The sequence below is a fragment of the Mus musculus genome, chromosome 15 (genome assembly GCF_000001635.26).
Source record: "Mus musculus strain C57BL/6J chromosome 15, GRCm38.p6 C57BL/6J".
NCBI classification, from domain to species: domain Eukaryota; kingdom Metazoa; phylum Chordata; class Mammalia; order Rodentia; family Muridae; genus Mus; species Mus musculus.
In genome coordinates, this window is record NC_000081.6 from 102,010,242 (window position 1) to 102,038,075 (window position 27,834).

The window sequence follows — 27,834 nt, forward strand, 5'->3', positions numbered from 1 at the left end:
AGAGCCCCTCCCTCCCTTTCACCATGAGCACAGCACACACACACGCACACACACACACACACACACACACTCACACATACACATGTGTTCCTCCTCTCTCATACGTGTGGCCCACAACCCCTTGGCCTGCTCACATCCCCATGATGCGTATGAGCATAAGTGCATGTGCCATCCTTTCTTCCCGCCCTGCTCCCACCATCTCAGACTCATAAACGCTGCCTTCCTATACCTGTGACATGTGCATAAGACACATGTGCACAGCAGCACACACCACACATACACACATGTCCAACACACAACACAGAACTAGGCTCTTGATAGCAAATGACTGATACCCAGTCAACCCAGCTTCAGCATAAAAGATCATTTATTTGTTTTCTCAGTTGGGAGTGCATTTGGCTTGTACTCTCCCTCCTCCTCAGCAGGCTGTCCCCAAGCTGTGACTAGGATGGATATCACCAAGGGACTGCTTATTTCCAGATGTGTCTAGCTGAAATTCCAAGGGTGACGCTACATCAGCTGACAGATCACATGCCTATTTCTGAACCAAGCCTTTGGTCAGGAGAATAATAAAATGCTATCACTTGAGCCAGACAGATCCCAAGATGAGCCAGTGGGAAATCGGGGAGGGTCAGGCCCACCCAAACTAATGCAAGGAGAGAAAAGAGGCCATTCACCAAAATGAGAAGTGGGAGAGGCCAGGCAGGCAAAAACAACAGATGTTCATTACTGGCACTGACTCAAATGTACACAAATACAGATGTGGAACCCCAAAGAGCTACAGGCTCATGAAGATGTCAGCATACACAGTGAGCCAGCCTCCGATGTCTTGCCAACAAACCATTGATGTCACATAAATAAAGGATTAAGACATGTGCTGTAGAACTTTTAGGGAAAGGGAACCTTTGAGCAAGCTAAATTTAGAAAAATAATAAATAATGAGGGTCTGGTAGGATAGCTGAGTCAGACTCTGTAACCCAGGCTGGGTTGGAACTTGATATGTAATCCAAACTGGCCTTCAACACATGGCAATGCTCCTGCCTCAGCTTCCTCTCCAAGTGCTGGGAATACAGGCATGCACTACCACACCCAGACTAGAAAAGTAAGGTGTAAAGGCTGGAGGTAGAGTACTTGTTGTTCACTGTGAAGTTCTAGGTTCAATCCCAGCCCCATACAAACACAACAACAAAAACAAAAAACAAAACACAACAAACAGCTACAAACCAGAAGTGTGTGAACAGCAGCAGAGGCAGGTGGATCTCTGTGAGTTTGAAGTCGCCTGCTCTACACAGCACACCCCAGGACAGTCAGGGCTTTATAGAGATGCTGTCTTTAAAAAAACGAACAACAACAAATCAGAAACCTGAAAAAAAGGTAGTTAGAAAGATATGAAAATGTAAAAAGCCAAGGGGCCAAGCCCAAAATTCCTAGGGAAGAGTGGAACAGGTGGGACAGGTATGTGTATATGTGTGTGTGCATGTGTGTGTGTCTGTGTGTATATGTGTGCATGTGAGTGTGTGTGTGAAAGGCCAGAGTATACTCAGTAGTTAGCAAAGGCTGATGATGGTGACCTGGTGACCTATTTTCTCCCCTGCTGATCATGCCACACTGGAAAAAGGTGACATTTTCTTTTGGGGGGTGCAGGGAGGGAGGGAGGCATCAGCCCTAGGACTTGGGGCATGCTGAACTCCTGCTCTACCGCTGAGTTACATCCCTAGCTTTTCTGCTCTTACCTAGTTTTCACAACTGGCCTGAAGAAGCAGGACAGCACTAAATAGCGGCTAGGAGGCATTGTGCACCCAAGCTCACCCAGCTGAGATAGGCGAGGGACCTATCAGACCCCTCGCACTTAGGGGAGGGTCCCTGCTTTTTCTCAAAAGTTCTAGTGTCCCGCTGCAGCCCAGGACAGGTGCAATGAGAAGTTTCTTGTGTGAGGTGAGCTGGTTACTTAGCCTTTCCAAGATCCCTTTTCACCAACCAGAAATGTACATATGTCTGTCTGTCCATCCTTCAGAGAGGGGACAGGCTGGAGCACAGTCATGGGCTTCAGGTCACATTAGCTTGACTGTTATGGCACCCTCTGCATGAAACAGTCTCCTTGGAACAGATGAGTGTCTTCTCTGCAGCACCTGCCGGGCGACAAGAGACGACTGAAGAGGAGAGTTTGCTCAGGAGAAGGCTTGAGACCACCCAAAAGGAGCTGGCAACTGGGATGAGAGAAAGAGAGAGGATTCTACAGGGTTGTAATGAAGAGATAACAGGCAAAAATCACCCTCCATGCAAAGCAGACGCTTGCAAATCCAGTCCCTAGGGAGCAAGCCATGCAAATGGTGCCCTGCCTGTGACCTGGTCCCTGCCAGTGGTAAAGGCAGTTCTGAGGGTGGGCAGGAGAGTGGCAGTGGCAGTGGTGGCTCTCATTTGTTTGGCTTCTAAGTGTCACAGTGTCCTTTCTTTTCCTGCATATGTTACTTATGATCCTAAAACAGCCAGTGGGAGAGGCAGCATTCCCACTTGCAAATACAAACAATAAAGTTCAAAATTCCTCCTGCCAGAGTAATATGGTCAGAGCTCAGGCCCAGGCCCAGGCCCAGGCGACTTCCAAAGCCTCTAAGTAATTTCTACCGTGGTTCCACTTAGGAAATGTGTCCAAATAAAAGAAGCAATAGTCAAGCTGGGTGGTGGTACCAGGACAGCCTGGGCTACACAGAGAATCCCTGCTGGGGCTGGAGGGAGGCAATAGTCGGGCTGGCAATGGTGACCTGAGGCAAACCTACAGGCCCCTTGTGGCAGAAAAGAACTCCACAAGACCCATAGGACATGTTCCCCTCTTATGTACACATGTATGCACATAGAAATAAATGTAATTAAGAAAATAAAACAATAGTAGGGAAAAAAAAGCAGTGCTTGTCAAGAACACAAAGAAAATGCTCTCAAATCCAAAGCCACACAAATCGATCACATCAAGTCACACAGTCACTATCTGCCCAGTCTCTAAGCTATCCCCACTGAGGGACTCCAGCATGAGTAAAGGACCTCTGCCCAGTGCTGTGGAATGCTACGTGGGACAGAAACCTTGACTGCCTTGCAAACTGCATACATTTTGCACTAGAAAACCATCTCATTGAACTCTGGAACATGCTGGTTGAGTGGGTCCAGTGGCTGACTTGGCCTTGTCTACCATGAGATAAAACCAGACGGACCAGACTAGGAATACAGCCCAGTGGTAGGGCTCTTCCTAGAATGAAGGTGGGTTTCATTCCTACCTGGGAGGAGGGAGGAAAGAAGTAAGGAGAAAGGTAGGGGGAGAGAGAGGGAAGGAGAGAGAGAGAGAGAGAGAGAGAGAGAGAGAGAGAGGCTTAGCTTAGCTAAAGAACTAACCTGCTCCTCACTACCCTTTAACACACCTATCGTTCACATTCCCTGGTCTCTATGGGCTGAGATAACTCCAAATCCTCACACAGTGACCCATTCATAGGTCTCAGAGAAAGAAATCTGTTGACTTAGACAGTGAGATTGGACTGGCTCAAGGCCAGCCAGAGCCAGTTTAGCCTCTGAGACTTGTTAGGTATGTTCCCATGGCAACGGGAGTCACTCTGCAGTTTCTGCATTCCTGACAGAACTTTGTCATCCAGTCCCCAACGTATCACCCACCTAGCCTGCCCTGGTTTCCCAGGTGACAGCTAGGGGCCACCAAGAGTTACTGGTGACAGAAAACCAGCTTCAGGAACCCAGAAAGCATAGGGACCGCCCCAACAGGAGAGGGGAGGGGACTCTTCACTTCCAAACCAGTGTCCCTCACTCCAAAGCCTCCAACTGCACCTCCCCTGATTTCCTAGACATCTTCGTAGACCCATGGGCCCATGGCACCATGTCCTCCACGCCCAGTCATTCCCTACTCCCCCCCCCTCCCCCCCGTGGCCTGAGCCTGTCCCTTTTGACTGACAGCTTCCCATGAACATTCCACCTCTGCAGTCCTAAGGCCCTATCCACCCATTCCTCTACCTTGGCCTTGCCTACAGTCTCCCCCAGGAAGCCTCCAACATGGGTTCCCTCTGGCCTACCAGCTTAGAGCCTCTACTGTGTAGCCTTGGCTCCACAGGACATCACAGGGTTGGGCATGTGGTATGCACAGGTACGCCTAGGGTTTCCTTAAGGTTGTAATCCATACCATGGATGAGAAATAAGCCAAGGGTCCCGAGCCTGGCAGTTAAAATTTAGAAGCCAGTGAATGCCTGAACTGGGCCCTGTCTCCTCTGCTCCCGGTACTCTCCCGCACAGTGTCTGCTTTATAACCCATTAAAACCTCTCAGCTAAAACCAGGAAGACTGTTCAAACACCCTGTTTTCACAGATGAGGATGTGGAAGAGCGGACTCCAGGGACATCCCCTGAGGCCATAGAGCATACTGTACCTGGGCAGAAGCATGGTTCTCCCTCTCCCCTCCCCTTCTCCCCCTCCCCCTCCCCCTCCCCCTCCCCCTCTCCCTCTCTCTCTGGCTCCCCCTCCCCCCTCTCCCCACCCCTCTCACCCCCTACCTCTCCCCACCCCACCCCCGCTCCAATACCCAAAGTTGGGTTCCCTCTTCTCTGGATCTGTCAGCACCCAGACTATGACCAGCCAGCACCTCTGATAAGGGAGGTGGTGTCCAGAGACTAGAGCGGGGGAGGGGGGAGGCCGGGGGGGGGGGGGAACCCTAAACATAGATAAGCCACCTTTCCCACTCACCCCCAAACTAGCTATCTTCACTTCCTCTCTCATCTGCCAATCCACCCACCACACACTTCCAAAGAACACTAGGATTTGTGGTCAAAATCCATTTGTTTTGGGGAGTTATGACTCAAATTAAACAAAATTCCGGTCAGGAAGATGACTCAGCAGGTAAAGCCATTGCCACCACGAAGCCTGAAGACCTGAGTTTGATCCCTGGGACACAAATAGTAGGAGAAAAAAAAGTTGTTCCCCAATTTGTCCTTAGTCCTTCACCAGCACACCATGGTGTCCATGTGGACACACACATTCACTAATTAAATTATTTAATTAATTAAAATATAATGCCAGGGTGGTGGAATATGGCCTTTAATCCCAACATTAGGGAGGCACAGGCCAGCCTGGTGTATAGAGTGTCAGGCTAGTCCAGGGCTTCCTAGTGAAACTCTGTCTCAAAAAATAAACAAACAAACACACCTGGGGGGGGGTATTTTCTTTTAAACAAAATGCAGTAAATTTTTTGTTTTGAGAATTGTCTTAATCTAGAACAATGTAAACTAGCAAGAAAATTCCACTTGGGACCGGACTAAGCTGAGTTCCGGTGCCAGTGAGTCTCTGGGGTGCTGAGTTACATGGAGGAGCTACTTGCTGATCTACAGCAGACAGCATGAGGAAGGCATCAGCTTTGGCTTGGGCCTGTTGCCTATGTTCTCTCTTGTGTAAGATAAAGTACACAATTATAAGGTTTCCTCGGTTGAGGGCTGGTACAGCACACCTTTAATCCCAGCGTTCGGGAGGCAGAGGCAGGCAGATCTCTAAGTTTGAGGCCAGCCTAGTCTACAGAGTGAGTTCTACACAGAGAAACCCTGTTTCAAAAAAGAAAGAAACAAAGAATTTTCTTGGCCCCTCTCTCCTGTTTCCCTCCCTTACCTAAAAAGATCCAGGCTAGTCTGCCTCAACTTACTTTCTCAGTACACTGACCTCAAACAGAACCCTTTCTCCTATCTCCCCCTTCCCCTCTTCCCCTCCTCTTCCCCCTCTCTCCCCCTCTCTCCCTCTCTCCCTCTCCCTCTCCCTCTCTCTCTTGTCAGGATCAGGCTGCCCAGCTGCCAAACACATAGTGGGCAAAACAAGCCTCCACAGGACAGGGCCTGAGCATGCAGCTATGACCTCCAGAAGCTGAGATGTTTAATGGGCTTCTGAAACCAGAGCTGTCAGACAGTCTGATTCCTGAGGAAGCCTGAGTGAGCCATCCCCCTCTCTCCCAGGTGGAATGCAGCTGGGTGGCCTGTATGCACGGCCTTACCCAAGCCAGAGCCATAAACCTTATCTCCCCGGCTCTCCAGAGGTTCCAAGAGCTCAGGCTGAGTCAGAACCCAGGGCTGGGGCCTGAGGCACACCTGACTCACTCCCGGATGTGTGGTCATTCTGAAGTGGAATGGGAGCAGAGGGGATCTGCCTCTCTGCACATCTAGGTGCAGAGGTGGGCCAGGTGGTTGATTCTCATGAAGGCTAGGGACCTAGAGTCTTATCAGCCAGCCCTAAAAGCAAGGCACAACACGGTCCCTCGATTTCCCCTCCGTTCTGAGCCCTCGTTGACAATCTCAAGTTAATGCGGCCCAACGGTTTCTCTTTCTGTGAGTTTCAAAACCTTAGATCCAACTTAGGAGACCAGAGCAGAGTTGAGAAACAGAGACAGCCTACTGTCAGGCCTGTGGCCCCTGTCATGCCTCCACCCTAAGCAGACCTGGAAAGGGACAGGGGAGAAAAAGGAGGCTCTGTTCTCTGGTTCCTGGTGTCCCTGAGAAATTCCCCAACCCCCTGCCAAGCTCCCCTCCCTCCTCACAGGCAAGTGAGACCTGTCAGGGAGATATGCAAGTCACCCCCCTCTGCAGGTGGTATCGATGACATCACTGACCTCTGGTAACCACACTTTCCCTTGCCAGGTAAGGAAATGTTCCTGTCTCCTCCCCCACTCGATCTGAGTAGTCCTCTGCCAGCACGCAGGCAGACCAGTCTTCTACAAACACTGCTTTGATCCTGCCATTCCCAAGCCCCGGCTTCCCATCACCTTCTGAATAAAGGTCATAGCTCTCATCTGTCCCCTGAGGCTGAGTCTTGCCCACCTGGCACTGGCTGCCACGCTGAGCCCGCCTCCCAGGGCTGTGCCCTCCCTTCCTCGTCCTGTGCCTCTTGGCCACCTGCACCTGCTGCTGAAGCCTGAGACTCCCTGCCAGCTCTACACACCCAACATTCAGCAAACATTTGCTGAATGAACACAATATGGCAGCCCTCCTCCCCCCTCCCCCCAGCATCCAGAGAGAAGCCTCCCAACAGGAGGCTTCTCATGGACTAGATCCCTGGACTATCTGTCCCATCCCTGGACTAGATTTCTCTTGCTGTGGGTATAGCTAAGCACCCTGGACTAGATTTCTCTTGCTGTGGGTATAGCTAAGCACCCTGACTGTAACTCCAGCCCGTGAGCGGACTGTGAACACTTTTCCTTTATTTATTTATTTATTTATTTATTGTCCCATCGGATCCTCACAATGACCTTGGTGGGAGTTCAGTATAATTTTCTTTATCTTCGTGTAAGGAACCCAGGACTTTGAGAAGCAACTCGTGCCATGCGTAGCGGTCAGGGTTCGAGCAGGGTCTGGGGTTCTATGCCCACAGCTCTCCCACTGCAAACCGTAGCACCTTCCTCAGGACACTGCCCTGTTCTGCTCAGCAGAGCGGGTGTGCGAGCCGGTTCCACCCAGACAGGTTCTGTTCTCCGCCGGATCCAAGAATGTGGAGAATAGGGAAGAAATGATCAATGACTGCCTCTCTCGGATCCTAGGGTTGGCAGCTAAGTCTCTGGGTAGCAGGGCAAAGCCAACCCCCTGCACACACACACACACTACATGTGCTAATGCCCCCCCCCCCCCCAGTGAGTCCCAGGCCTTCTCTCCAGCCCTTCCCAACTCTAGGAGGACATAGGTTGGGCGAGGGGCAGCAGGACAAGACCAAATATGGTAAAGGACCAAAATGCAATGATTCACCCTCCTCTGGCCTCCCCTGAGGTAAGTTTAGGGGCTGGACACTGAAATTCCAGCCTATCCCTGGGGAGACACTTAGGTGTCAGTTACCTGGACACCATGAGGACGACTCTGTTTATATAAACTAAAGGTTGCCATGGCAACTAGGGCCAGAGCATTGACCGGCTGGGAGCAAAGGTCCTGAACAAGGGGTGGGGCCAAACCCAGCCCCAAGGCTCTGCTGCCAGCATGTGTGCCACATGTGTGCCACCGCCACCGAGGCCTGCTCTGACCCAGCACCCCCTTGTGGCCAAGTGGGAGCCCGCCCAGAGCTGAGGAGGGGCCACCCATTTTAGAGAAACATTGTAACCCTTCTCAAGCCTTGTGTGTGCTTTCTCAACTGAGACCAGAAACAGACACTGCCTAAGATAAGAGGCCTTCCGACTTCTGTGTCAGAGGGAAGAAAGAATGAGGAACTGCTCTAACTGCAGAGAAGAGAGAGAGCATAATGAATATCATCCAGTAGGGAAAACCAGCAAAGCCTTCCCAGCTAAAGAGGGGTTTCTTGGCTCGTATGAAGGACCGGAATCTTCACTGAATTTTTCTGTTACCAAATCATGAACTCTTACCCAAGCAGGTCCCCATGGCTGCCACCATCAATTCTTTTTTGAGATTTTATTTTTTTGGGCAGTGGTGTCGCATGCCTTTAATCCCAGCACTTGGGAGGCAGAGGCAGGAGGATTTCTGAGTTTGAGGCCAGCCTGGTCTACAGAGTGAGTTCCAGGACAGCCAGGGCTACACAGAGAAACCCTGTCTCGGAAAAAAAACAAAAAAAAAAAGATTTTATTTTTTATTTTATCTTAAGTGCGTGAGTGTCAGGCCTGCATTATGCAAGTCCAGCAAGTGGGTGCCTGATGTCATTAAAGTCTGGGAAAAGGTATCAGATCTCCTGGAACTAGAATTGATGGTTTTGAGCCACTACATGAGAGCCAAAAACTGAACCTGGGTCCTCTGGAATGACAGCCAGTCCTCTTAACCACTGAGCCATCTCTCCACCTCAACCATCATTCTTTTTTTTTTTAAGATTTATTTTTATGTATATGAGTATACTGTAGCTGTACAGATAGTTGTGAGCCATCATGTGGTTGCTGGGATTTGAACTCAGGAACTCTGCACATTCCGGTCTTGCTCACTCCAGCCCAAAGATTGATTTATTTATTCTATGTAAGTACACTGTAGCTGTCTTTAGACACATCAGAAGAGGGCGCAGATCTCATTACGGATGGTTGTGAGCCACCATGTGGTTGCTGGGATTTGAACTCAGGACCTTCGGAAGAGCAGTCAGTCCTCTTAACCGCTGAGCCATCTTTCCAGCCCCTCAACCATCAATCTTAATAGTGTACTTTGTGCCCTTTGGAACTCTGAGATGCACTGCTAACACGGGGAACTCCCCCACAGAGGCTATTCGAATCTGCCTCCATCTCTTTTCTTCTGGGTAATCCCTGGGTAAGCCAACCTCTCAGAACATTCATGGCAGCTGCCCATCCATCTCAGTGGTCACCTTTATATCTCACCTGAAATCTGCAGGTGCCGTGGTGGGGGCTTTTGCCTACCTGACACAAACCCAAATATACCCGGGAAGAGAAAATCTTAATTGAGAAAGTGCCTCCGTAAGACTGGCCTGTAGGCAAGTAGGGTATTCTCATGAGCAATGATTGATATGGAAAAGCCCCCACCCACTATGGTTGGTACTATCCCAGGGTAAGTGGTCCTAGATCATACAAGAGAGCAGGCTGAGCAAGCCATGAGGAGCACGCGAGTAAGGACCATGGGCTTCTGCTTCAGTTCCTGCCTCCGGGTTCCTGCTTTAAGTTCCTGCTCCGACTTCCTTCAGTGATGGACTGCGATGTGGATAATGTGGACATGTAAGATAAAAGAAATTCTTCCTCCCCAAGTTGCTTTTGATCCTGCTGTTTTATCACAGCAACAGAAACTCTAACTAAACAGGTTCCAAACTGAATAGCTAAATAATACCAGCTAAGGACCACCTCCATTAATCCCTGCCTGGCAGGCAGCATCGCCTGCTTCTGAAGCCAGAAGCCTGGCATTGCCTGAAGCTCAGACACTGCCTCCCTGAACTGCTTGAAACTAAGCAATGTGATGTCTGTAAAGTGCTGTGCCTGATGCACCACACATGCTCAGCGTGGGCTACTGCTGTTTTAAGAGGTATATGTTGTGGTAGTAGAAGTGGGAGGAGGAGGATTAGTAGTTCAAGGTCATTCATCCTCAGCTACACAGCTAATCCAAGGCCAGCCTTGTCTCAAAAGCCAAAGCAACAACAAAACATTAAGAACATCTCATTAAGAGATGTTGTTAAGAGAAGAAAAGGATGGGCTAGCAAGATGGGTCAACAGTAACAGTGCTTGGCTCCAGCCTGATATCTGATTGGATCCCCAATGACCACATGGTGAAAGGAGAGAACTGACTGTCAAGGAGAGGCTGTCATCAGACTCCATAGGTGCTCTGTAGAATGTGCCCGTCACACACACGCACACACACACATATATACACAGAACCATGTACACACACAGACACACACACAGATACACACACAGACACACACAGACACATGTACACACACAGACACATGCACAGACACAGACACACACACACATGTACACACACACACATGCACAGACACGCACATACACAGACACGCACATGCACACACAGACACACATACAGACACGCACACTCACTCATGTACAGACACGCATGTATACACATACACATGTACACACACGTACACACAGACACACAGGTTTGCACGAGAGAGAGACAGCAAAAGAGAGAGTAAGAGAGAGAGAGAGACAATATAAAAAAAAATTTGACAAAAGAAGCAAGGCATAGGGGAGAGGGTATGGGGGACTTTTGGGATAGCATTGGAAATGTAAATGAGGAAAATACCTAATTAAAAAAAAGAGAGAGAAAAAAAACAAGTTAAAAAAAAAAGAAGTGAGGCATAGTATTGTAGATGTTTAATCCCAGTGGGCCGCACAGACAGGGAACTCTGAGTCCCAGGACAGCTAGGGCTACATAATCAGACCCTATCTTGAAAACAGTACAAAACAGGCAAAAAATAAATTAAAAAGGAAGAAAGAAAAAAAAAAGGACATTGTAAATCATATGTGATGAAGAATTTAAATATAAACGTGTTAATATATACACATACAACATAGGTACATATAACACACATATATATTTAAAGTCTCAAATTTTCATAATTTTTAAGCCCATAATTTTCTGTGGTGGGCAAAAGCTTTGAGTGGACAAATCGAGGAAGAGATATAAGCTGGGCACGGAGAGTCAAGCTTACTTGTAGTGCCTGAGAGACTGAGGCAGGAGAATTGCCTCAAGTTTGAGACCAGCTGGGTTGTGTAGTAAGTCCCATGCCAATTTTTACTACAGATCAAAACTACTTCATAAATAAATAAAATAAATTTTAGAAGAAAAGACTGAGGAGGAGGAGATGTAGATCAGAAACTGGCTCTAAGCAGTGCTTTAGCCAAGCTAGATGAGTACACACCAACAGTCCCAGCACTTGGAGGCAGAAATGGGACAGCCTGGGCTACATAACAGTGTCCCTTCTATGAGCTTCAGTCATCCTTGTTCGGACCCAGACCCCTCTGATCATCCACCTTCCCCATCTCCCTCCAACTTCCCATAGCAGAGCTGCTTTTTGTTATTGTTTTGACTTGTTTTTTTTAAATCTATTTATTTATATATTTTTATGTGCATTGGTGTTTTGCCTGCATGTGTGTTTTCGTGAAGGTGTCAGATCCCCTACAACTGGAGCTATAGACAGTTGTGAGCTGCTGTGTGGGTGCTGGGAATTGAACTTGGGTCCTCTGAAAGAGCAGTCACTGCTCTTAACCACTGAGCCATCTCTCTAGCTCACTTGGTTTTGTTTTGTTTGTTTGTTTGTTTGTTTATGTATATGACTGTTTTTAAAAGATTTGTTTGTTTGTTTATTATATGTAAGTACACTGTAGCTGTCTTCTGACACTCCAGAAGAGGGAGTCAGAGCTCATTATGGATGGTTGTGAGCCACCATGTGGTTGCTGGGATTTGAACTCAGGACCTTTGGAAGAGCAGTCAGTGCTCTTAACCACTGAGCCATCTCTCCAGCTGGTTTTGTTTTGTTTTTAAACAGTCTCCTGTAATCTAGGTTAGTCTCAAACTTGCTATGTAGTGGAGGCTGACCTTGAACTCATGAACCCTCTCACCCACCCCCAGTGCTAAAGTTATAAAAATGAGCCGATACGCCCAGCCTTTTCTTGCTTATACTTTCATTTTACTTATTTGTTTTCTTGCTTGCTTATGTTTAATCAGATTCTCTCTGTATAGCCCTGGCTATCCTGGAACTAACTCACTCTGTAGACCAGGCTGGCCTTGAACACACAGAGATTCCCATGCCTCTGCCTCCCAAGTGCTGGGATTAGGGACAAGCACCACCGTGCCTGGTTCCTTCCCTTGTTTCTCACACAGTTGGTGTCATTTTCGTGTCAACCTCAGATGTCTGGAACTCCACTCTCCTCACCAGCTTTCCACTGAGGCCTTCTGGTCGCCTTTCACACACCTCCCTTGCCCTTCCCAACCGGAGGAGGAGAGGGAGGGGCATGGCAGGTTACCAGCTCTGCCATCTACTAATGCAATGGGTGCTCCTGTTTCAGTTTGAATGTCACTTCCTCAAGACTCTTCGCTGGGCTCAGAGGTTGCTGCTACCAACGTCCATTGCCTCTGGTCTTCTCACCATAGAACCATAAAGAGTGGCAGGGTTCGACTTTCTGTAACGGCTGAGCTGTTAGCATTCCTTCTAGGCTCCACCCCACAGTTACCTAGCAACACCCAGGTATGCCTGACTTATTATTAAAAGGGCAGCTTGCCCCCTCCTCACTCGCTTGCTCTCTTACCCTCTTCCTACTGTGTCCCTTCTCTCCCCATTACCCTCCCCCACCTCTATGTGTTCATGGCCAGCCTCTACAGCTCTATTACCTCTCCCTGTCTCCCTCCCTCTCTCCCTACCCCCTCCCTCCCTCTCTCTGTCTCTACTACCCCTTCAACTCCCCTCCCCGTGCCCTGAATAAACTCTATTCTATACTACATAGTTATTGTGTGGCTGGTACCTCAGGGGGAAGAGATGCCTCAGCATAGGCTGGCAAAGACACCCCCTTTCCCGAACCATACCGCGCCTCCATCAAACATATCCCTGGCTTCTTTTTCTATATTAAAAAAAAAAAAAGTGCAGCCTTGCTGTGCATTGCCATGTTTGCTAGGGAAACCTTCCACTCACCCTGCCACCTCCGAGGGGATGGTGCCCTTCCTGCTGTGACACTAGGGCCTTGTACATATTAGGCAAGTACTGCACCAGAGAGTCACATCCCTATCTCCTTGGAAAACCTTATTTTTATTAAAACTGTATTTGTCTATTTTGAGGTAGGGTCTTCTTCTGTGGACAGGCCAGCCTTGACTCACAGAGATCTTCCTGTCTCTGTCTTCCTGTCCTGGGATTAAAGGACTGCACACCGGGCCAGGGCTTGTCCATTTTTATATTTACCCATATTTATTTGTGAGTGCACACACATGTGGAGGTCGGAAGATGGTTGTGAGCTCCTTCTACCATGTGGGTTCCAGGGATTGAACTCGGGTCTTGAGGCTTAGCAGCAAGCGCCTTTACGGACTGTGCCATTTCACTGGACATCTCTCTCACATCTTTTCCTTCCTTCCACACTCAAGTTCTACCTAAATCCTCTCAGGCAGTGACTCCAGAGAGGACCCTGCACAGTGCTATGCAGGGATCCAGGACCCCAACCAAGGACACAAAGGGTAGGGTAGACGCTGCTGCCTCTTTCCAGTTTGCAAGACGGCCAGTTACACACCTACTGCCAACTGCCTGCTTCTCTCACCTCCAGCCTTTGTTTTCTCCATACTTATAAGGAGATTTCTCCAGGCACTCACTGCCTGCAGCTTTGCCAAGTCAAAAGGCAGGAAGAGAAAAGTATCGGTCACAGGAGATTGGCGACGTGTTTTTTTAGAACAGATTCTTGGCCACGCTACTGCTCTGTCTCACTCTCTTTGTTGCAGACTTGCCCTTAGCGCCACACCCCTTAGCCCTACATTGCTACTGTTGAAGAAATCAAAACTAATGCTGTTTGCTTTAAGATCATGTCCTTTGCTTGGTGTGGCGGTGCGTGTTTTTAATTCTGGCATACTCAGGAGGCAGGGGCAGGTGGATCTCTGAGTTCAAGGCTAACCTGGTCTACAGAGTGAGTTCCAGGGCAGCCAGGGCTACACAGAGAGACCCTGTCTCAAAACACCAAAGAGGGGCTGTGAATGTTCTCCCCTAGGCAGACTCTAGGGAGGGGGCTCTAAGGTCCTGGGGCTGCACCTGAAGACAGAACAGGAAGGGAAGGGAAGGAAGGCAAAGCCACCCTAAGGAGGGAGGCTGGAGTGGAAAGCAGGAGCCATGGAGTTTCTAGGGTGTCAGCTTTAGCACCTGGAGAGCCCTGGAGAGCCCTGGAGAGACTGGCTTCAAATTCCCTATGTGTTTTGAAGGTCTGGCCCTCCTGCCTCTGCCTTCCCAGTGCTGGGATTGAAGGTGTGCCCCACCTGCCCAGCTCACCCTTCTCAGTAACTGATTAAACCCAAACCATTTGCTGAGCTGCCCCTCCAAGCCCATTCTGCACCAAACTCATTCTACCCTTAGTTCCACCTCATTCTTCCAGCCACCTGCTCTGAGGGAGACTTGAGTCTCCTTATCTCTAAAACTCTCCCCTACCTCATCTCCCATTTTCTCCAACCTGAGTCACTTAGTTCTTCAAGGAGAGGCTCGGGCTGTAACCCCAGCTCTCTGGAGGATCATATATTCAGGGCCAGCCTGGGCAACATTTTGAAACTGTCTCAAAAGTGATTAATAATCACAGGGCACACCCCTGTTATTCCCCGAACTCCTGACGACCCAGAGACTGATCTCTGAGTTCCAGGGCCAATCTGGACCACATAGTGTGCTCCAAGAAAGATGGTGGAACTGGCAGAGACCCTCCACACAGACCTGGAATGACTTTCTGAACACTTCCTCAGAGCTGGGCAGGGATTGGGGGGATGGGGTGGAGGGGGGAGTAGCCTGACTGATAACAATCTCTGGACCAACTGACTCCAGACCCTCACAATCCTCTCTAATCCTCTAATCTCCCACTATCTAGTTTGCACGGAGCATGGCTGTAGCTCCTGGTAGGAGAGTGCATATCAGAGTGGGAGAGGAGGCCTGAGGGGAGGGAGCCGCAGCCCACCCCTGTGTCGCCCGTTGAGCTTTCTCCTAGTTAAACCTGCAGTGCAAGTTCCCTCCCCTTCTGCGGGATGAGGGAATGCAGGGCCTGGGGGAAGGTCCACTTCCTTCTTCCCCCAACCCCAGACATTCCCCCCAGTCCACTCCTCACCCCACGGTTCAACCTCCTCTTTTCTGGTCTTTGTTCTGAAAGCTCCTTGGCTGGCCGCCTCGCTCTTCCCTTCCCCCCAACCCCCATCCCCCGGCCTGGCTTTGCTACTGCTCCATCCCCTTCTTCACCTGGCCACCCACAGCCCCGAGGCCCAGCCCCGGGGATCTTGGATCGAAACTATTCCCTCACGCCACTCTCCCCAACCCTTCTAAAGCCTGTCAGGCCGAGCTTTAAGGCCCGATTCCAGAAAAATCAGGTACTGCTGGGAAAAGGGCAAGCTGGCACCGGACTCTGGAGGTCGGTATTTGCTCGGATGCCGCAAGAGGTCAGGAATGCGACCATCTACGTTAGCTGTGAGATAAGGAGATACTGCAGCTCTTCGGCCACACAGCAAACCTTCCCACCACAGACGGACCAGCACTGCAGGGGTGTGGCAGGATCAAAGCAGGATCTACCCAGGGGCTTAAAGAAGAATTCTAGGGTCTTCTAGTCATTACTGAAAGAACTGAAAGTCCACCAGTGGTTGGCGGTGACTTGAAGCTTCCTTCCCGTCCCCTCCTGACGGAGGCCTCACTCTGCAATAAGTAACTCCTATTTCTTCAGCAGTGAGTGCTGTATTAACATTCCCGTGCACTGCCTCCTAGAAGATAGACAAACGATTCTTTTTTTTTTTTCTTCTACCCATAGAAGTGAAAAACAAAACGGAAGTTCAGTTTAGTGACTTTCTGAAGTCACCCAACCAGCAAAGTATCCAAGTTGGATAACAAACGTAAAGCTTAAAAACAGCGAAAAGTTGCCCATCGGTACACTTCATTGTATAGTTCTATAAAATAGAGCAATTGTGGAACTCGGGTGGGGGGGGTGGGGGGGGGAGAGTTTGTAAAATTGAAAGCCTGGGATCTCCAAACACACCCCCTCCCCAGGAGCTTTTAGGCAAAGCCAGTGGGCATTTGTTTGTATGTTATTTTGCATTCCATTTGCCTGGCTGTCTCTGGCAACACCCAGGCTCCCCAGCCAAGTCCCACGGAGTCGCTGAGGTTTTCCGGTCCAGAAGGAGGCAGGCTTCGAACAATCCATCACACCCAGCATGCATCAGCCCTGTGTTTGCTTCCCTCTAGTCTGATCTGCTGACCTAGGTTCTTCGTAGCCCCTCCCCCTCCCCCTTGCTCTTCTGATTTTACTTTTCTGTGTGCTCGCACTCACACAGTCAGTTCAGCTGGCCGCTCGCTCGATAAGGATCAATAGGTCCACTCCAGAGCAAAGAGCATGGCCACAGGTATAGCAAACACCAAGTCCTGCCGGAAAAACGGGCTCCTGGTGCTGACCGATTCCAACCTCAGGGTTTCTCCCTCCTCATTCAGCAGGAGTGGTCATCCAGCTGGCGAGGAGGGGGTGCGGGGGTGCAGAGGGGCTCTTTCCCCCAGAAAACAAGCTGGAAAGCCAGAAAGCATTATAAAAATTGACCAGGAAGGACCGAAGAAAAGGCCCGGGGAGCAGGAGAAGGGGACAGATGCAAGGGGGTGGCAGAGGTTGAGGTGGGGGATGGAGAGGCAGGCAATCTGGTTCAAACTTAGCTGTTTCTACATATCTGGTCTATGGACTCAGACCCCAACCTGTCCAGACACAGTATAATCTACAGGAAGGACAGTGGTTCTCTCTTCCTTGCTGTTCCCATAGCTACTAGAAGGTGTCTAGCAAATACTGGTTAAATCTATGTGCTCTTGGGTTGGCTGTGTTCTCAGCTGGTAAAGTGGTCTGCCTGAGGAGTATGAGGCCTTGGGTTTGGTCCTCAGCACCCTGTAACCTGAAAGTGATGGAGTCTCATGCCTGGGATCCCAGCACTTCAAAAGTGGGACGGGAAGATCAGGAGTTGAAGGCCATCCTCAGCTACATGGAAAGTTCAAGACCAGCCCGAGCTACATGAGACCCTGTCTCAAAAAAGAAGGAGGAGGAGGAGGAGGAGGAGGAGGTAAATGGTAGGTGTCCAGACATAGGGATACCTCTTCTACATAATCACAAAGGCCCCGATAAAGCCTCCAGGGAATGAGTTGAATGAGGACATGTGTACCCACGCGTTTGAGGATATGTATTTCCACGGTTCCCTATGGAGCCACAGCAGTGTCTTGGAACCATGGGGCCGGAGCAGAAAAACCAAGAGACCTGCCCTCAGGTTCGTGTTTCTCTTCTTTTTGAGCTCCCAATTTTCTTTCCCCAGGATTCCTGGGGTTCTAGGACTGCCCCCAGACTTAAGCTGGCGACATGCCACAAAATCTTCACCCTAGTGAACCCCTCTTCTGTCTGTGTAAATGGAGTTTGTTTGTTTGTTTGTTTGTTTGTTTGTTTTCGAGATAAGGTTTCTCTGTGTAGCCCTGGCTGTCCTGGAACTCACTCTGTAGCCCAGGCTGGCCTCGAACTCAGAAATTCGCCTGCCTCTGCCTCCCAAGTGCTGGGATAAAGGCGTGCGCCACCACGCCCGGAATAAACGGATATTTAAAACGCCATTTTTTGCCCTGAAAACAGACACTCAGGGGCTAACACCACCTGCTATCCTTTGTGCACCCCTTAGTTATCCACTCCCTGTGTCGGTGAGGATGGCAGGTATGCTGAGGGCGTGTGCAGAAGTGGAGAAGGGCTGCGACCTGTTAGGTCACAGGAATCCCGATCCTGGCGCCCCCGGCTCCGGTGGCTGGGGCGTGGCCTGCTGGGGGAGGTCCCTACCTCCTCCCGCGGCGATATAACAACAGGTCGAGGACTGCCACCCTCCGCGGCGGAACTCCTGTTCTGGTCTCTCGCTTCGCTCTCCTCTCCAGACAAGATGAGCTTCACAACTCGCTCCACCACCTTCTCCACCAACTACCGGTCCCTGGGCTCTGTGCGAACTCCCAGCCAGCGGGTCCGGCCTGCCAGCAGCGCAGCCAGCGTCTATGCAGGTGCTGGGGGCTCCGGGTCCCGGATATCCGTGTCCCGCTCTGTCTGGGGTGGCTCTGTGGGGTCCGCAGGCCTGGCGGGAATGGGTGGAATCCAGACCGAGAAGGAGACCATGCAAGACCTGAACGATCGCCTGGCCAGCTACCTAGACAAGGTGAAGAGCCTGGAAACTGAGAACAGGAGACTGGAGAGCAAAATCCGGGAACATCTGGAGAAGAAGGGGCCCCAGGGCGTCAGAGACTGGGGCCACTACTTCAAGATCATCGAAGACCTGAGGGCTCAGGTAAGGGGCCTAAGGGGGGAGGGGCAGTAGCTCCGGGCTGTTCTGTCTATCCAGTGTGCCCACACCCCCAAACTTGAATAGAGTGTGGGCTGTTGACTCCCTCCACTCTTTCCACATTCACCACATCCCCCCACACACACTCTATGGGACGGAGTTAGGAATACTCTGGACTCTCACCCACAACCTGTAGGAATTCCAAGCGTAGTGGTTACACACGCGAGCCGGCTTCCCCCAAGCAGTGTAGTGGGAAGAGAACAGGATTGGAAAAAAAATAAAATAAAAAGGTGTGTGTGGGGGAATCATAAAATGAACTCAGACACTCACTTCTTTTCCAGTAGGAACAGTTAGAGGGTTAAGCGGATGTGGCTAAGGCTGAGTCATCTAGGAGTAAACAGGAGCTTACCTGTAGGAGGGGCCAGCGGGACAAGTGGGGGGGGGGGGCGCGTCCCAGGACGGGGGGGGGGGGGGGGGTTAGCAGGTGCACCTGGAGAAGATGCCAGGAGAGGATCAGAGAAATCTTGTTGGAAGCTGCTCTTTTGTAAGCAATCCAGATAGTGCAGGCCCTGGCAGAGGGGCAAGGAATCCAGGAAGGGAGAGGAGGCTCAGGTGGGAAGGGAAGACAGAAATACACGCCTCTGACTGTTCCTGGGACTGGGATGGATTCACTGAAACACAAGACGTGTTTTCTCATCCCCCACTTCTCCACACACACACACACACACACACACACACACACACCCTCATGTGACCCGGAACTCTCAAAGCGACTCTCTCCACTTTAATCCACCCAGATCTTTGCGAATTCTGTGGACAATGCCCGCATCGTCTTGCAGATCGACAATGCCCGCCTTGCCGCCGATGACTTTAGAGTCAAGTAAGTCCGGGGCTGCAGCTGGAGCTAAGAATGGCCTACTCCCAGAACTGTATTAGAGTAGGGTTCCTTCCTTTCCGAAGTTTATTCAGGTTAGGGTTCATTGACTACTGAGTTAGCTCTTCATCTGTGCAGCCCAGTTTAAGCAAACGCTCCAAGGCCAAGAATCGTGCTAAGGGAATGACTCCGTGACTGTTTATGGTGGGCACGGGGCTAGTCTATGGAGGTGGCACTGGTTGAGAAGGTTCAGGCCCTCTGATCACCTCCACTCCTTCAGGTATGAGACAGAACTAGCCATGCGCCAGTCTGTGGAGAGCGACATCCATGGACTCCGCAAGGTGGTAGATGACACCAACATCACAAGGCTGCAGCTGGAGACAGAAATCGAGGCACTCAAGGAAGAACTTCTGTTCATGAAGAAGAATCATGAAGAGGTAAGCCGGGCCACTGACCAGGCCTAGGAGCTAAGGGCCAAGACTAGGCGGGCCAGGCTGCCCCCAAAGCAGCCTAGCATGGAAGCAGAAGCCCCGGCTGTTAGCCTGTTTTGATTAAGAGCAGAGCCATTGGCTCACACATGTTCTATGGCTCACCTAAGTTACACTATTGAGAGTCAAGATAACATTAAGCCAGTTAAGGCCTGGCTTGTGCATCACTACCTCCTGGAAAGCTGAGACAGGAGGATTGAGTTCAATGCCATCCTGTCTTAGTCTAGTAAAACAGAGATTGTGTGAGTAAGACCCTGAGTTGGAGGCAAAGGTGGGGACTGCCAGTCTTAGGAGCTGGTGCTCATGTGGGCCTTCTGGAAGAAGCTTAAGGTAAGATCTGTGGAAGGAAAAAGCAGCTACAACGAGGAGAGGATATCACCAGCGAGTGGCAGGTTCAGGCTGTCAAGGAGTGGCATTCCCAACCAGCTGGAGCAGAAGCCCAGTCTTAGGCTTGCCAAGGGTTTCCTCTGCTCTCTTCTGCCTTTACACTCAACATCACCTTCTAGAAAAGGCCATCAGTAATGAAAGGCTGGGCTGAACTGACTTTAAGTGTCACCTGCCACCCCCCTTTATTTCTGCCTTCTTTAGGAAGTCCAAGGTCTGGAAGCCCAGATTGCCAGCTCTGGATTGACTGTGGAAGTGGATGCCCCCAAATCTCAGGACCTCAGCAAGATCATGGCGGACATCCGCGCCCAGTATGAAGCGCTGGCTCAGAAGAACCGCGAGGAACTGGACAAGTACTGGTCTCAGCAGGTACAAACTAGGAAAGGCTAGCTGCCCGCCCCCACTCCGCTTAAGGTAAGCTCTGTGTGAAGGGGAGGTGCCAAGGACAGCAGGTCATGACTGACCCTCCTCACCCTTCAGATTGAGGAGAGTACCACAGTTGTCACCACCAAGTCTGCCGAAATCAGGGACGCTGAGACCACACTCACGGAGCTGAGACGCACCCTCCAGACCTTGGAGATTGACTTGGACTCCATGAAAAACCAGGTGAGCATCCTCCAGTCACCTGCTGCAGTTCTGCTAGGCCCAGACCTCAGACACTTGGTGGCCCCAGCCCCAACTGTCTCACCCCTAAGCCTGCTCCACACCCCCATTCCCAATCAAGCGATTCCCTAAGATGAATCACTTCTATTTGATTTTTTTTTCCATTGCTCCCACACTGTAGCCTAGCATTTGATAGACAAGAGGCATCAAGACCCTTTCAAAGAAGGGTTGAGCAGGCTAAGAGTAGAGACTCACTCTCCCATCTCTGTGTCCTGCAGAACATCAACTTGGAGAACAGCCTCGGGGATGTGGAGGCCCGATACAAGGCACAGATGGAGCAGCTCAATGGGGTCCTTCTGCATCTGGAGTCAGAGCTGGCACAAACTCGGGCAGAGGGCCAGCGCCAGGCCCAGGAATATGAAGCCCTCTTGAACATCAAGGTGAAGCTTGAGGCAGAGATTGCCACCTACCGCCGCTTGCTGGAGGATGGAGAAGATTTCAGGTGAGTGGTACCCTGCTAACCACACAAGTGAGGGGCTTTTCTCCACTCCCGGAGCTTTGGGAAGTGCCAAGGTCTGTTTGTTGGTAACCACTCACCAGTGGCCTCAAGTGAGTGAGTTATGGGCTCCCTCCCGTGAGAAAAGAATGATTACATATTATCCCTGGCTGTCCATGGGATGGCACCGAGTGCCTCTTTTCTGGAAGAAATGGCTGAGGAGACTTTGGGGGGGTAAGGAAGGGCCTCAGGGAACCCTTCTTCCACATACTCTGTCTCCCCTCTATTCTGGGCTGTTTATAACTAAGGCTTGGTCATCTGTTACAGTCTCAACGATGCCCTGGACTCCAGCAACTCCATGCAAACTGTGCAGAAGACAACTACCCGTAAGATCGTGGATGGCAGAGTGGTGTCCGAGACTAATGACACCAGAGTTCTGAGGCACTGAGGCAGAGAAGGAGGGAACCCCTGGGAACTGAGGGACCAATAAAAGTTGAGAGCTCACTGGACATCACTTTGTGTCTTCCTTGGCAGTCTTCCTGCTTGCGCACACAAACATTAGGCAGGAGTCTCTTGACCCTAGAGTTTCACACGACTGGCCTGTGGGAGAGGAAAAGTCTGGGTTCTTGAGACATCTAGGAGACGAAGTAGGAGATATGACTGTCCTAGGTGGAGGTGAAAGTGTAATAAAATTAGAACCTCCCATTCAAGAGACCTGGTGAAGAAGCCAGTGGTGGTGATGTACACACATGGTTTAGGTTGAAGCAGAAGGATCGTGAGTTCAAGGCTGGTCTGGGCTAGATAGCAAGTTCCAGGGCAACCTGCATCACATGCAAATATCCTGCTAAAACAAGAGCTGGGTATGGTTGTGCGCTTCTAAAATCTCTGAGCTTGGTAGTGGCGAGAGGATCAAGAATTTGAGGTGATCATCTGCTACATAGCAAATCTGAAACCAGCCTGGGCTACATGAGACCTTGTCTCATAAGGGAGTCTAGGAAGGGACTTGGGGAAGCCAAGCATGTTGACACAGGCCTATAATCCCAGCACCTGGGAAAGAAACAGAAGCAGGAACATCTTGAGTTCAAAGCCAGTCTACAGCACCCTCTCTGAAGAAAAAAAAAGAAAGAGAGAAAAGAGAAAAAAAGAAAAAATGTGTAATTCTCCAGCAGAGTCCAGAGAAAACTCGCCCCCTGTTCTACTACTTTTTCCTTTGCCTAAATCTTAGTTTTTCCCACCCAAAGATTCTCAAACCCCATCCCACACTCACTACCCAGAAACCTGTGCTCCCCTGGGCTCTGCTCTGACACTCAGTGAAGACACACTCTTCAGAGGGGTGTGGCCAGAAGTGAGGAGACATGATTAGAGAACATGAAGCAATGTACATGGTGGATCTCAGGTAGGCACCAGGGTGGGCACCATGCAGGTAAAAATAGGAGCCCCATGGCACCATTCTGGGCTTTGTTTTGGAGCTATAGGACAAAGCAATGGAAACAACACATGTCTGAAATAACATGACCAGGCATGGTGGCATACACCTGCAACAGGAGGCAGAGGCAGGCGGATCTCTGTGAGTTTGAAACCAGCCTGGTCTACATAGCCAGTTCATGACAGTCAATGCTACATGGAGAGGTCCTGTCTTTACTACTAATAGTAGTAAATAATATGATTTAAAATAAAAATAACAATCTGTTTCAATTGGGGGGATAATGTATCTTTATTAGTTTCAAGAATTATAGAAGTTAATATATTGTCCAAAAGGAAAGAGGGAAATAAAATTGAAAACAAATCTCTGTTCCCCCAAAGTACTTTATCCCAGTTGAATACTTCGTTAGGACAGGCATATACAAATATTTTATTTTACTTCATAGATGTAGGGTTATACTATAAGTTCTGCACCTTAATTGTTTCAATTCTACATCCTTCACTTAACAATGTATCTTGAAATGGGGGATGTGGTGGCTCAGGTCTGTAATCCCAGCCCTCTGTAGGCTAAAGTGGGAGGTAGGATTACTCAGAGTTCAGGACCAGTGTGGTTACAAAGTAAAGCCTTCACCTCACTCATTTGAACAGCTGCTTGCAGCTATAGAATGGAGTACAAAGTTACTTAACCCAAATACTCTAGTTCCTAGAGATGTCTTGGTCTCTAGCAGTTTTAATTTAGCAAAAGTCTGCAGCTGATATCTATGTGTACTTTTGCACTCCATGAGCATGTCTGTGGAGTAATTTAGTTAAAAAATCGTACCATTTAAACACACATGTGAAGGACTTACTTTAGGCCAGGCCCTGTGCTAAGCTTCACTATATACACTGAATAAAATTGCCTGTTGGTTTTCCTTCACAAAACTCACATCTTAAGACCAAAGACCTGGAGGTTTCTACTCATCTGCTCCGCCCCAATCGCTCTGATTGGTGCTTGGGATAAGACAGACAGAAAAGAATCCTTACCACTGTGGAAACTACATTATGGTGATGGGAAAGGCCAAAAGCCTATAAAGATGCTAAGAAGCTGGATTATACAGCATGTCAGGGGTGGGTTGAGTCTTCAGGCTGAGCGGAGGCAGGCAAGGATCCTTGGAAGTGGAATGTCAGGAGAGAGGGAGAGTAATAGTCACCATTCAGGCAGGAAAGTGTTTACTGAGAAGAGCAGTGTGTTTAGGGTTTCCAGAGTGGGAAAAATAAAGGTCACGTCACTTGTGACCTTCACTTCCTGAGACCCAGAGGAGAGCACTAGCTCAGAAATCCCTGGTATCAGCACCCAGCGCAGCTATACACTAAGTGCAGGCCCAGAGAGTAAAGGGAGGATGTTCGGCGCCTTCCCGAGCAAGGTCCGAGTTACACAAGAAGTTAACTGGAAGTTTCTGTGGGAAGGGCCCCTCACATCTGACTTTCAGAGAGCACATTCTGCTTACGAACAAGGGGAGATGATTCATACTGTTCACACCGGCCTTTCCTGAATGAATACAGCAATCGATCCTTTGTTCCGTTGATCATGTAGATCCATTTCCTCAAACCACTACTTTATCTTCCCTCCCTAGCAGGTGTCTGCAGGAGACAGAGCTGTGGGGAGAGACAGCTGCACCATACTTTCTGAGATTTATATGGGAAGAGCAATGGAGATGGTTTCCTTGCCCCATCCCTCTTCACTGTCTTCCAAATATGAAGGTATGGCATCAAATGTGTCTTCTCAAAGCAGGAAGCCAAGCCTGCCCAAAGCCAAACAGAAAGTCCCTGGCAGGGCCTGAGTGGCGGCTACAGCAGAATCAAGTTGAATCAAGCTGACCCGAGAAACCTGAGCCGAGGCACCTGACTGATTATCCCCTCCCGTATACACAGGGCTTCGCAGTTCCCAGGGCTCTTACGCATTTGATCCTCATTACAATCCTGTGAGGTATGCAAGCCAGTGGCTATTATTGGCTCTGGATCAGAGTTGGACAGTAAAGGCCACAGACATCACATGACCTGTCTGAGTTTGCAGAGATAGGAACTTGAAGCAGAAGTGAGCTCACATCTCTAGGTTCTTTCTAGAGTGTGTCTAACTTGATTTTGGTTCTATTTTGATTGGTTGGTTGGTTGGTTGGGTTTTGCTGTTGGGTGGGGTGTCTAAATGACTGACTGACTGTGTGTGTGTGTGTGTGTGTGTGTGTGTGTGTGTGTGTGTGTGTGTGTGTGTGTGTTGTCTATGTAGCCCTACCTGTGACCCTCCAGTTTCTGCTTCCCTACTGCTGAGATTGTGTGCTGGGGTGGTATTGTGTACCACAACACCTGGTTGGTGTACTTTGACTTGATGGCTGGCTGGCCAGGTTCGTGCAGGAAGCCTTACACAAACGCTGATGCTTGAGTCCTCAAACTCAGAGATTCTAACTCAGTTGCTCAAGGGTGAGGCTCCAGGGCTCAGGGGAAATATTTGAAAATCTCCTTGGAGATCCTAAGAGGCAGGCCATGTTGTCCCTAGTGTCTGCTCCAAAGCACTCTTTCCTGTCGCAGGTCAAGCTGCACCCGTTCTTACTGAGCATCATCCTACCGGAGAAACCCGAATTCTCCTCATTCCCCAGCAGGGAAAGGCGACTGCCTGCAGGGCAGCCTGCGATGTCCCTACGCACTAAAAAGGAAGATGACCCATCCCAAGGTGATGATGTAGAGTCACCTGTCCCAAGCTGTACGTGTCCCATTCCATTCAGCTCAGATAATAAACTAGTCAATAGTACCGAACACTGCAAGCAGCATGTATCTATCATATGATGCCCTTGGAGCAAAAGTAAAACTATTTAGCTAGATAATTCCTACGATTATGTAAAGATCTCTTGATGGATACATAAGAAACTGGAATTAATGGTTGCACCTGATTTGGTGTGGGACGTAATGAAGGTTGGAGACTTGTTTCCAAATCTGTGTCTGTCGACATTCTTCCAATTCGGTTATAACTAACACAATTTTTTTAAAGGTGTGGGGGGGTTAGCTAGGTTATTGTGGCACATGCTTTAAGCTCAGCACTTGAGAGGCAAAGGCAGGCAGATCTCTGAGTTCCAGGACTGCCTGGTCTACAGAGAGACTTCCAGGACAGCCAGGGCTACACAGAGAAACCCCGTCTCAAAAAAAAAAAAAAAAAAGCAAGAAAGAAAGAGGAAATGAAGAAAATAAGAAAGGGAGGAAGGAAGAAAAAAGGAAGGAAGGAAAGAAAGAAAAGAAAAAGATGGCCGGTGCATGGTGGCACATGCCTTTGATCCCAGCACTCGGGAGGCAGAGGCAGGCGAATTTCTGAGTTTGAGGCCAGCCTGGTCTACAGAGTGAGTTCCAGGACAGCCAGGGCTACACAGAGAAACCCTGTCTTGAAAAAACAAAAACAGAAAACAAAAAACAAAAAACAAAAAAAAAAAAAAAAAAACAGAAAGAAAATTTAAAAAAAAGAAAAAGATGGGCATTGTATATTAAGGTACTAAGCTGAGTATAGTGGGGTTCACCTTTGATTCAGTGCTGCAGAGGCAGAGATCTCTGTGAGCTCTAGGGCAGCCTAGTCTACATAGTGAGACTGTCTCAAAACAAACAAACAAAAGTTCTGCTGGGGATTGAACCTACAGCCTCCGGCATGCTAAGCAAACACTATAGCACTGAGCTATACCACCAATTCTTTGTTTGTTTTGTTTTGTTTTGTTTTGTTTTCAATTTTGATTTGAGACAGGGTCTTGCTAAGTCACCCAGGCTCCCTTTTGAACTTACACTGTAGCCCAGGCAAGCCTTGAACTTGTGATCCTCCTGCCTGAGCCTCCCAAACAGCTCTGAAGGTCAGTCTTGCTCCATTCTGTAAAGTTTCAGGAACCCATAACATGCCAGGAAAACAAACACTGCAGCCATCTTTGCTTCTGCTCCGACCCCCGACTCGATATGATGCACAGCATCCATTCAGCAAGAACAGCTCCATGATACAGAGCTGAAGAAAATATAAATATATTGTATATACGTATAGTTATTATAGAGCTCATATACTAAAAGATAGAGAGGGACAATTCAAGGTAAATAAAATAAATTGTATAACGTATTAGAAACTTAAGTATTGTGGAGAAAAGCAGATCAAGACTGGGAAGTTTGATATGTTTCCTGTCACCGTGGTAAATACTTGCCCAAAACCCAGGTGTAGTGGAGCCCCATCTGGAATGCCAGCATTCAGGAAGCAGAGTCAGGAGGATGACTGCAAGTCTGAGACCCACCCGGACCACACAGCAAGTTCTAGGCCTGCCTGAGTTACATAGCAAGGACTGCCTCATAAACAGAAAAATATGAACCACAACAAACCAATCTTCCCGTAAGAGTGATGTATGTGTCTCATTACAAGACCATCCGTTAGTCTACAGAGCTCTGAGCTGAGGTGACAGGACCTTTTTTCCTTGCCTTGAAAACTGTCTACTAGTCTACCTATGCCCTTGGCTAAAGGTTCCACCTCCAACCACCAATAATAGAATAGCGTGGTTTCAGGGGTTCTGTGGTGCTGGGATCTGAACCAAGGGCCTTGAATATACTTGGTAAATTCTTTTCCTCTGATCTGTACCCTTACCCCTCAAATCGCAATAGCTTTCAATCAGAGTCTCGCTCCCTCTCTCTCTCCCTCTCTCACACACACACACTTTCTTCATTCACACAACTCTTTCCCTGGGTTCTCTTCTTTCTCTAGCCCACAATTCTACTATCTTTTTCTGACTCCACTCTCTTCCTTCCTGCCTGCCTTCCTTCCTTCCTTCCTTCCTTCCTTCCTTTTTTCCTTCCTTCTTTCCTTCCTTCCTTCCTACAAGACTTTTTTGTTTTGTATGTATGTATGTATGTATGTATGTATGTATGTATGTGTATGAAAGAAAGAAAAACAAGGTCTCATAGTCTGTTATAGTCCAAGCTGGCCTCAGACTCACCATATAGGCATTGATGACCTCGATGCCCTCCCTCAAGCTGGGATGACCTGAGTATACCACCCTTGTACAGAACTCTTGCAGACCTTAGGTTACACTCCTCTTCCTTTGACTGTTTATTTGTATTGAATCCAGGGCTTTGGGCATGATAGACAGGCACCCATCAGCTG

The 27,834-nt window shown here is 49.2% G+C and overlaps 1 protein-coding gene and 1 long non-coding RNA gene across 2 annotated transcripts; one reads left to right on the forward strand and one right to left on the reverse strand.

Annotated features, from left to right (window-relative positions):
- Positions 1–349: 349 nt before the first annotated feature.
- Positions 350–7,008, reverse strand: Gm41404. Its single transcript, XR_875679.1, has 2 exons — positions 6,625–7,008; positions 350–2,129 (listed from the first exon to the last, which is right to left on the reverse strand). It is a non-coding gene; the product is annotated as a predicted gene, 41404 (long non-coding RNA).
- A 10,966-nt stretch (positions 7,009–17,974) lies between these two features.
- Positions 17,975–21,785, forward strand: Krt18 (keratin 18). Its single transcript, NM_010664.2, has 7 exons — positions 17,975–18,433; positions 19,225–19,307; positions 19,582–19,738; positions 20,378–20,542; positions 20,654–20,779; positions 21,055–21,278; positions 21,600–21,785. Exons 1-7 carry the CDS (start codon positions 18,038–18,040, stop codon positions 21,718–21,720), a joined length of 1,272 nt encoding a protein of 423 aa, NP_034794.2. The 5' UTR covers positions 17,975–18,037; the 3' UTR covers positions 21,721–21,785.
- Positions 21,786–27,834: the final 6,049 nt, after the last annotated feature.

What these genes read in the sequence shown, in the direction of transcription:
- Krt18 (NM_010664.2), top strand. Translation starts at nt 18,038, where the DNA reads ATGAGCTTCACAACTCGCTCCACCACCTTCTCCACCAACTACCGGTCC. An exon ending in TCGAAGACCTGAGGGCTCAG is followed by an intron (nt 18,434 to 19,224) that starts GTAAGGGGCCTA and finishes TAATCCACCCAG; the next exon opens with ATCTTTGCGAATTCTGTGGA. An exon ending in TGAAGAAGAATCATGAAGAG is followed by an intron (nt 19,739 to 20,377) that starts GTAAGCCGGGCC and finishes TGCCTTCTTTAG; the next exon opens with GAAGTCCAAGGTCTGGAAGC.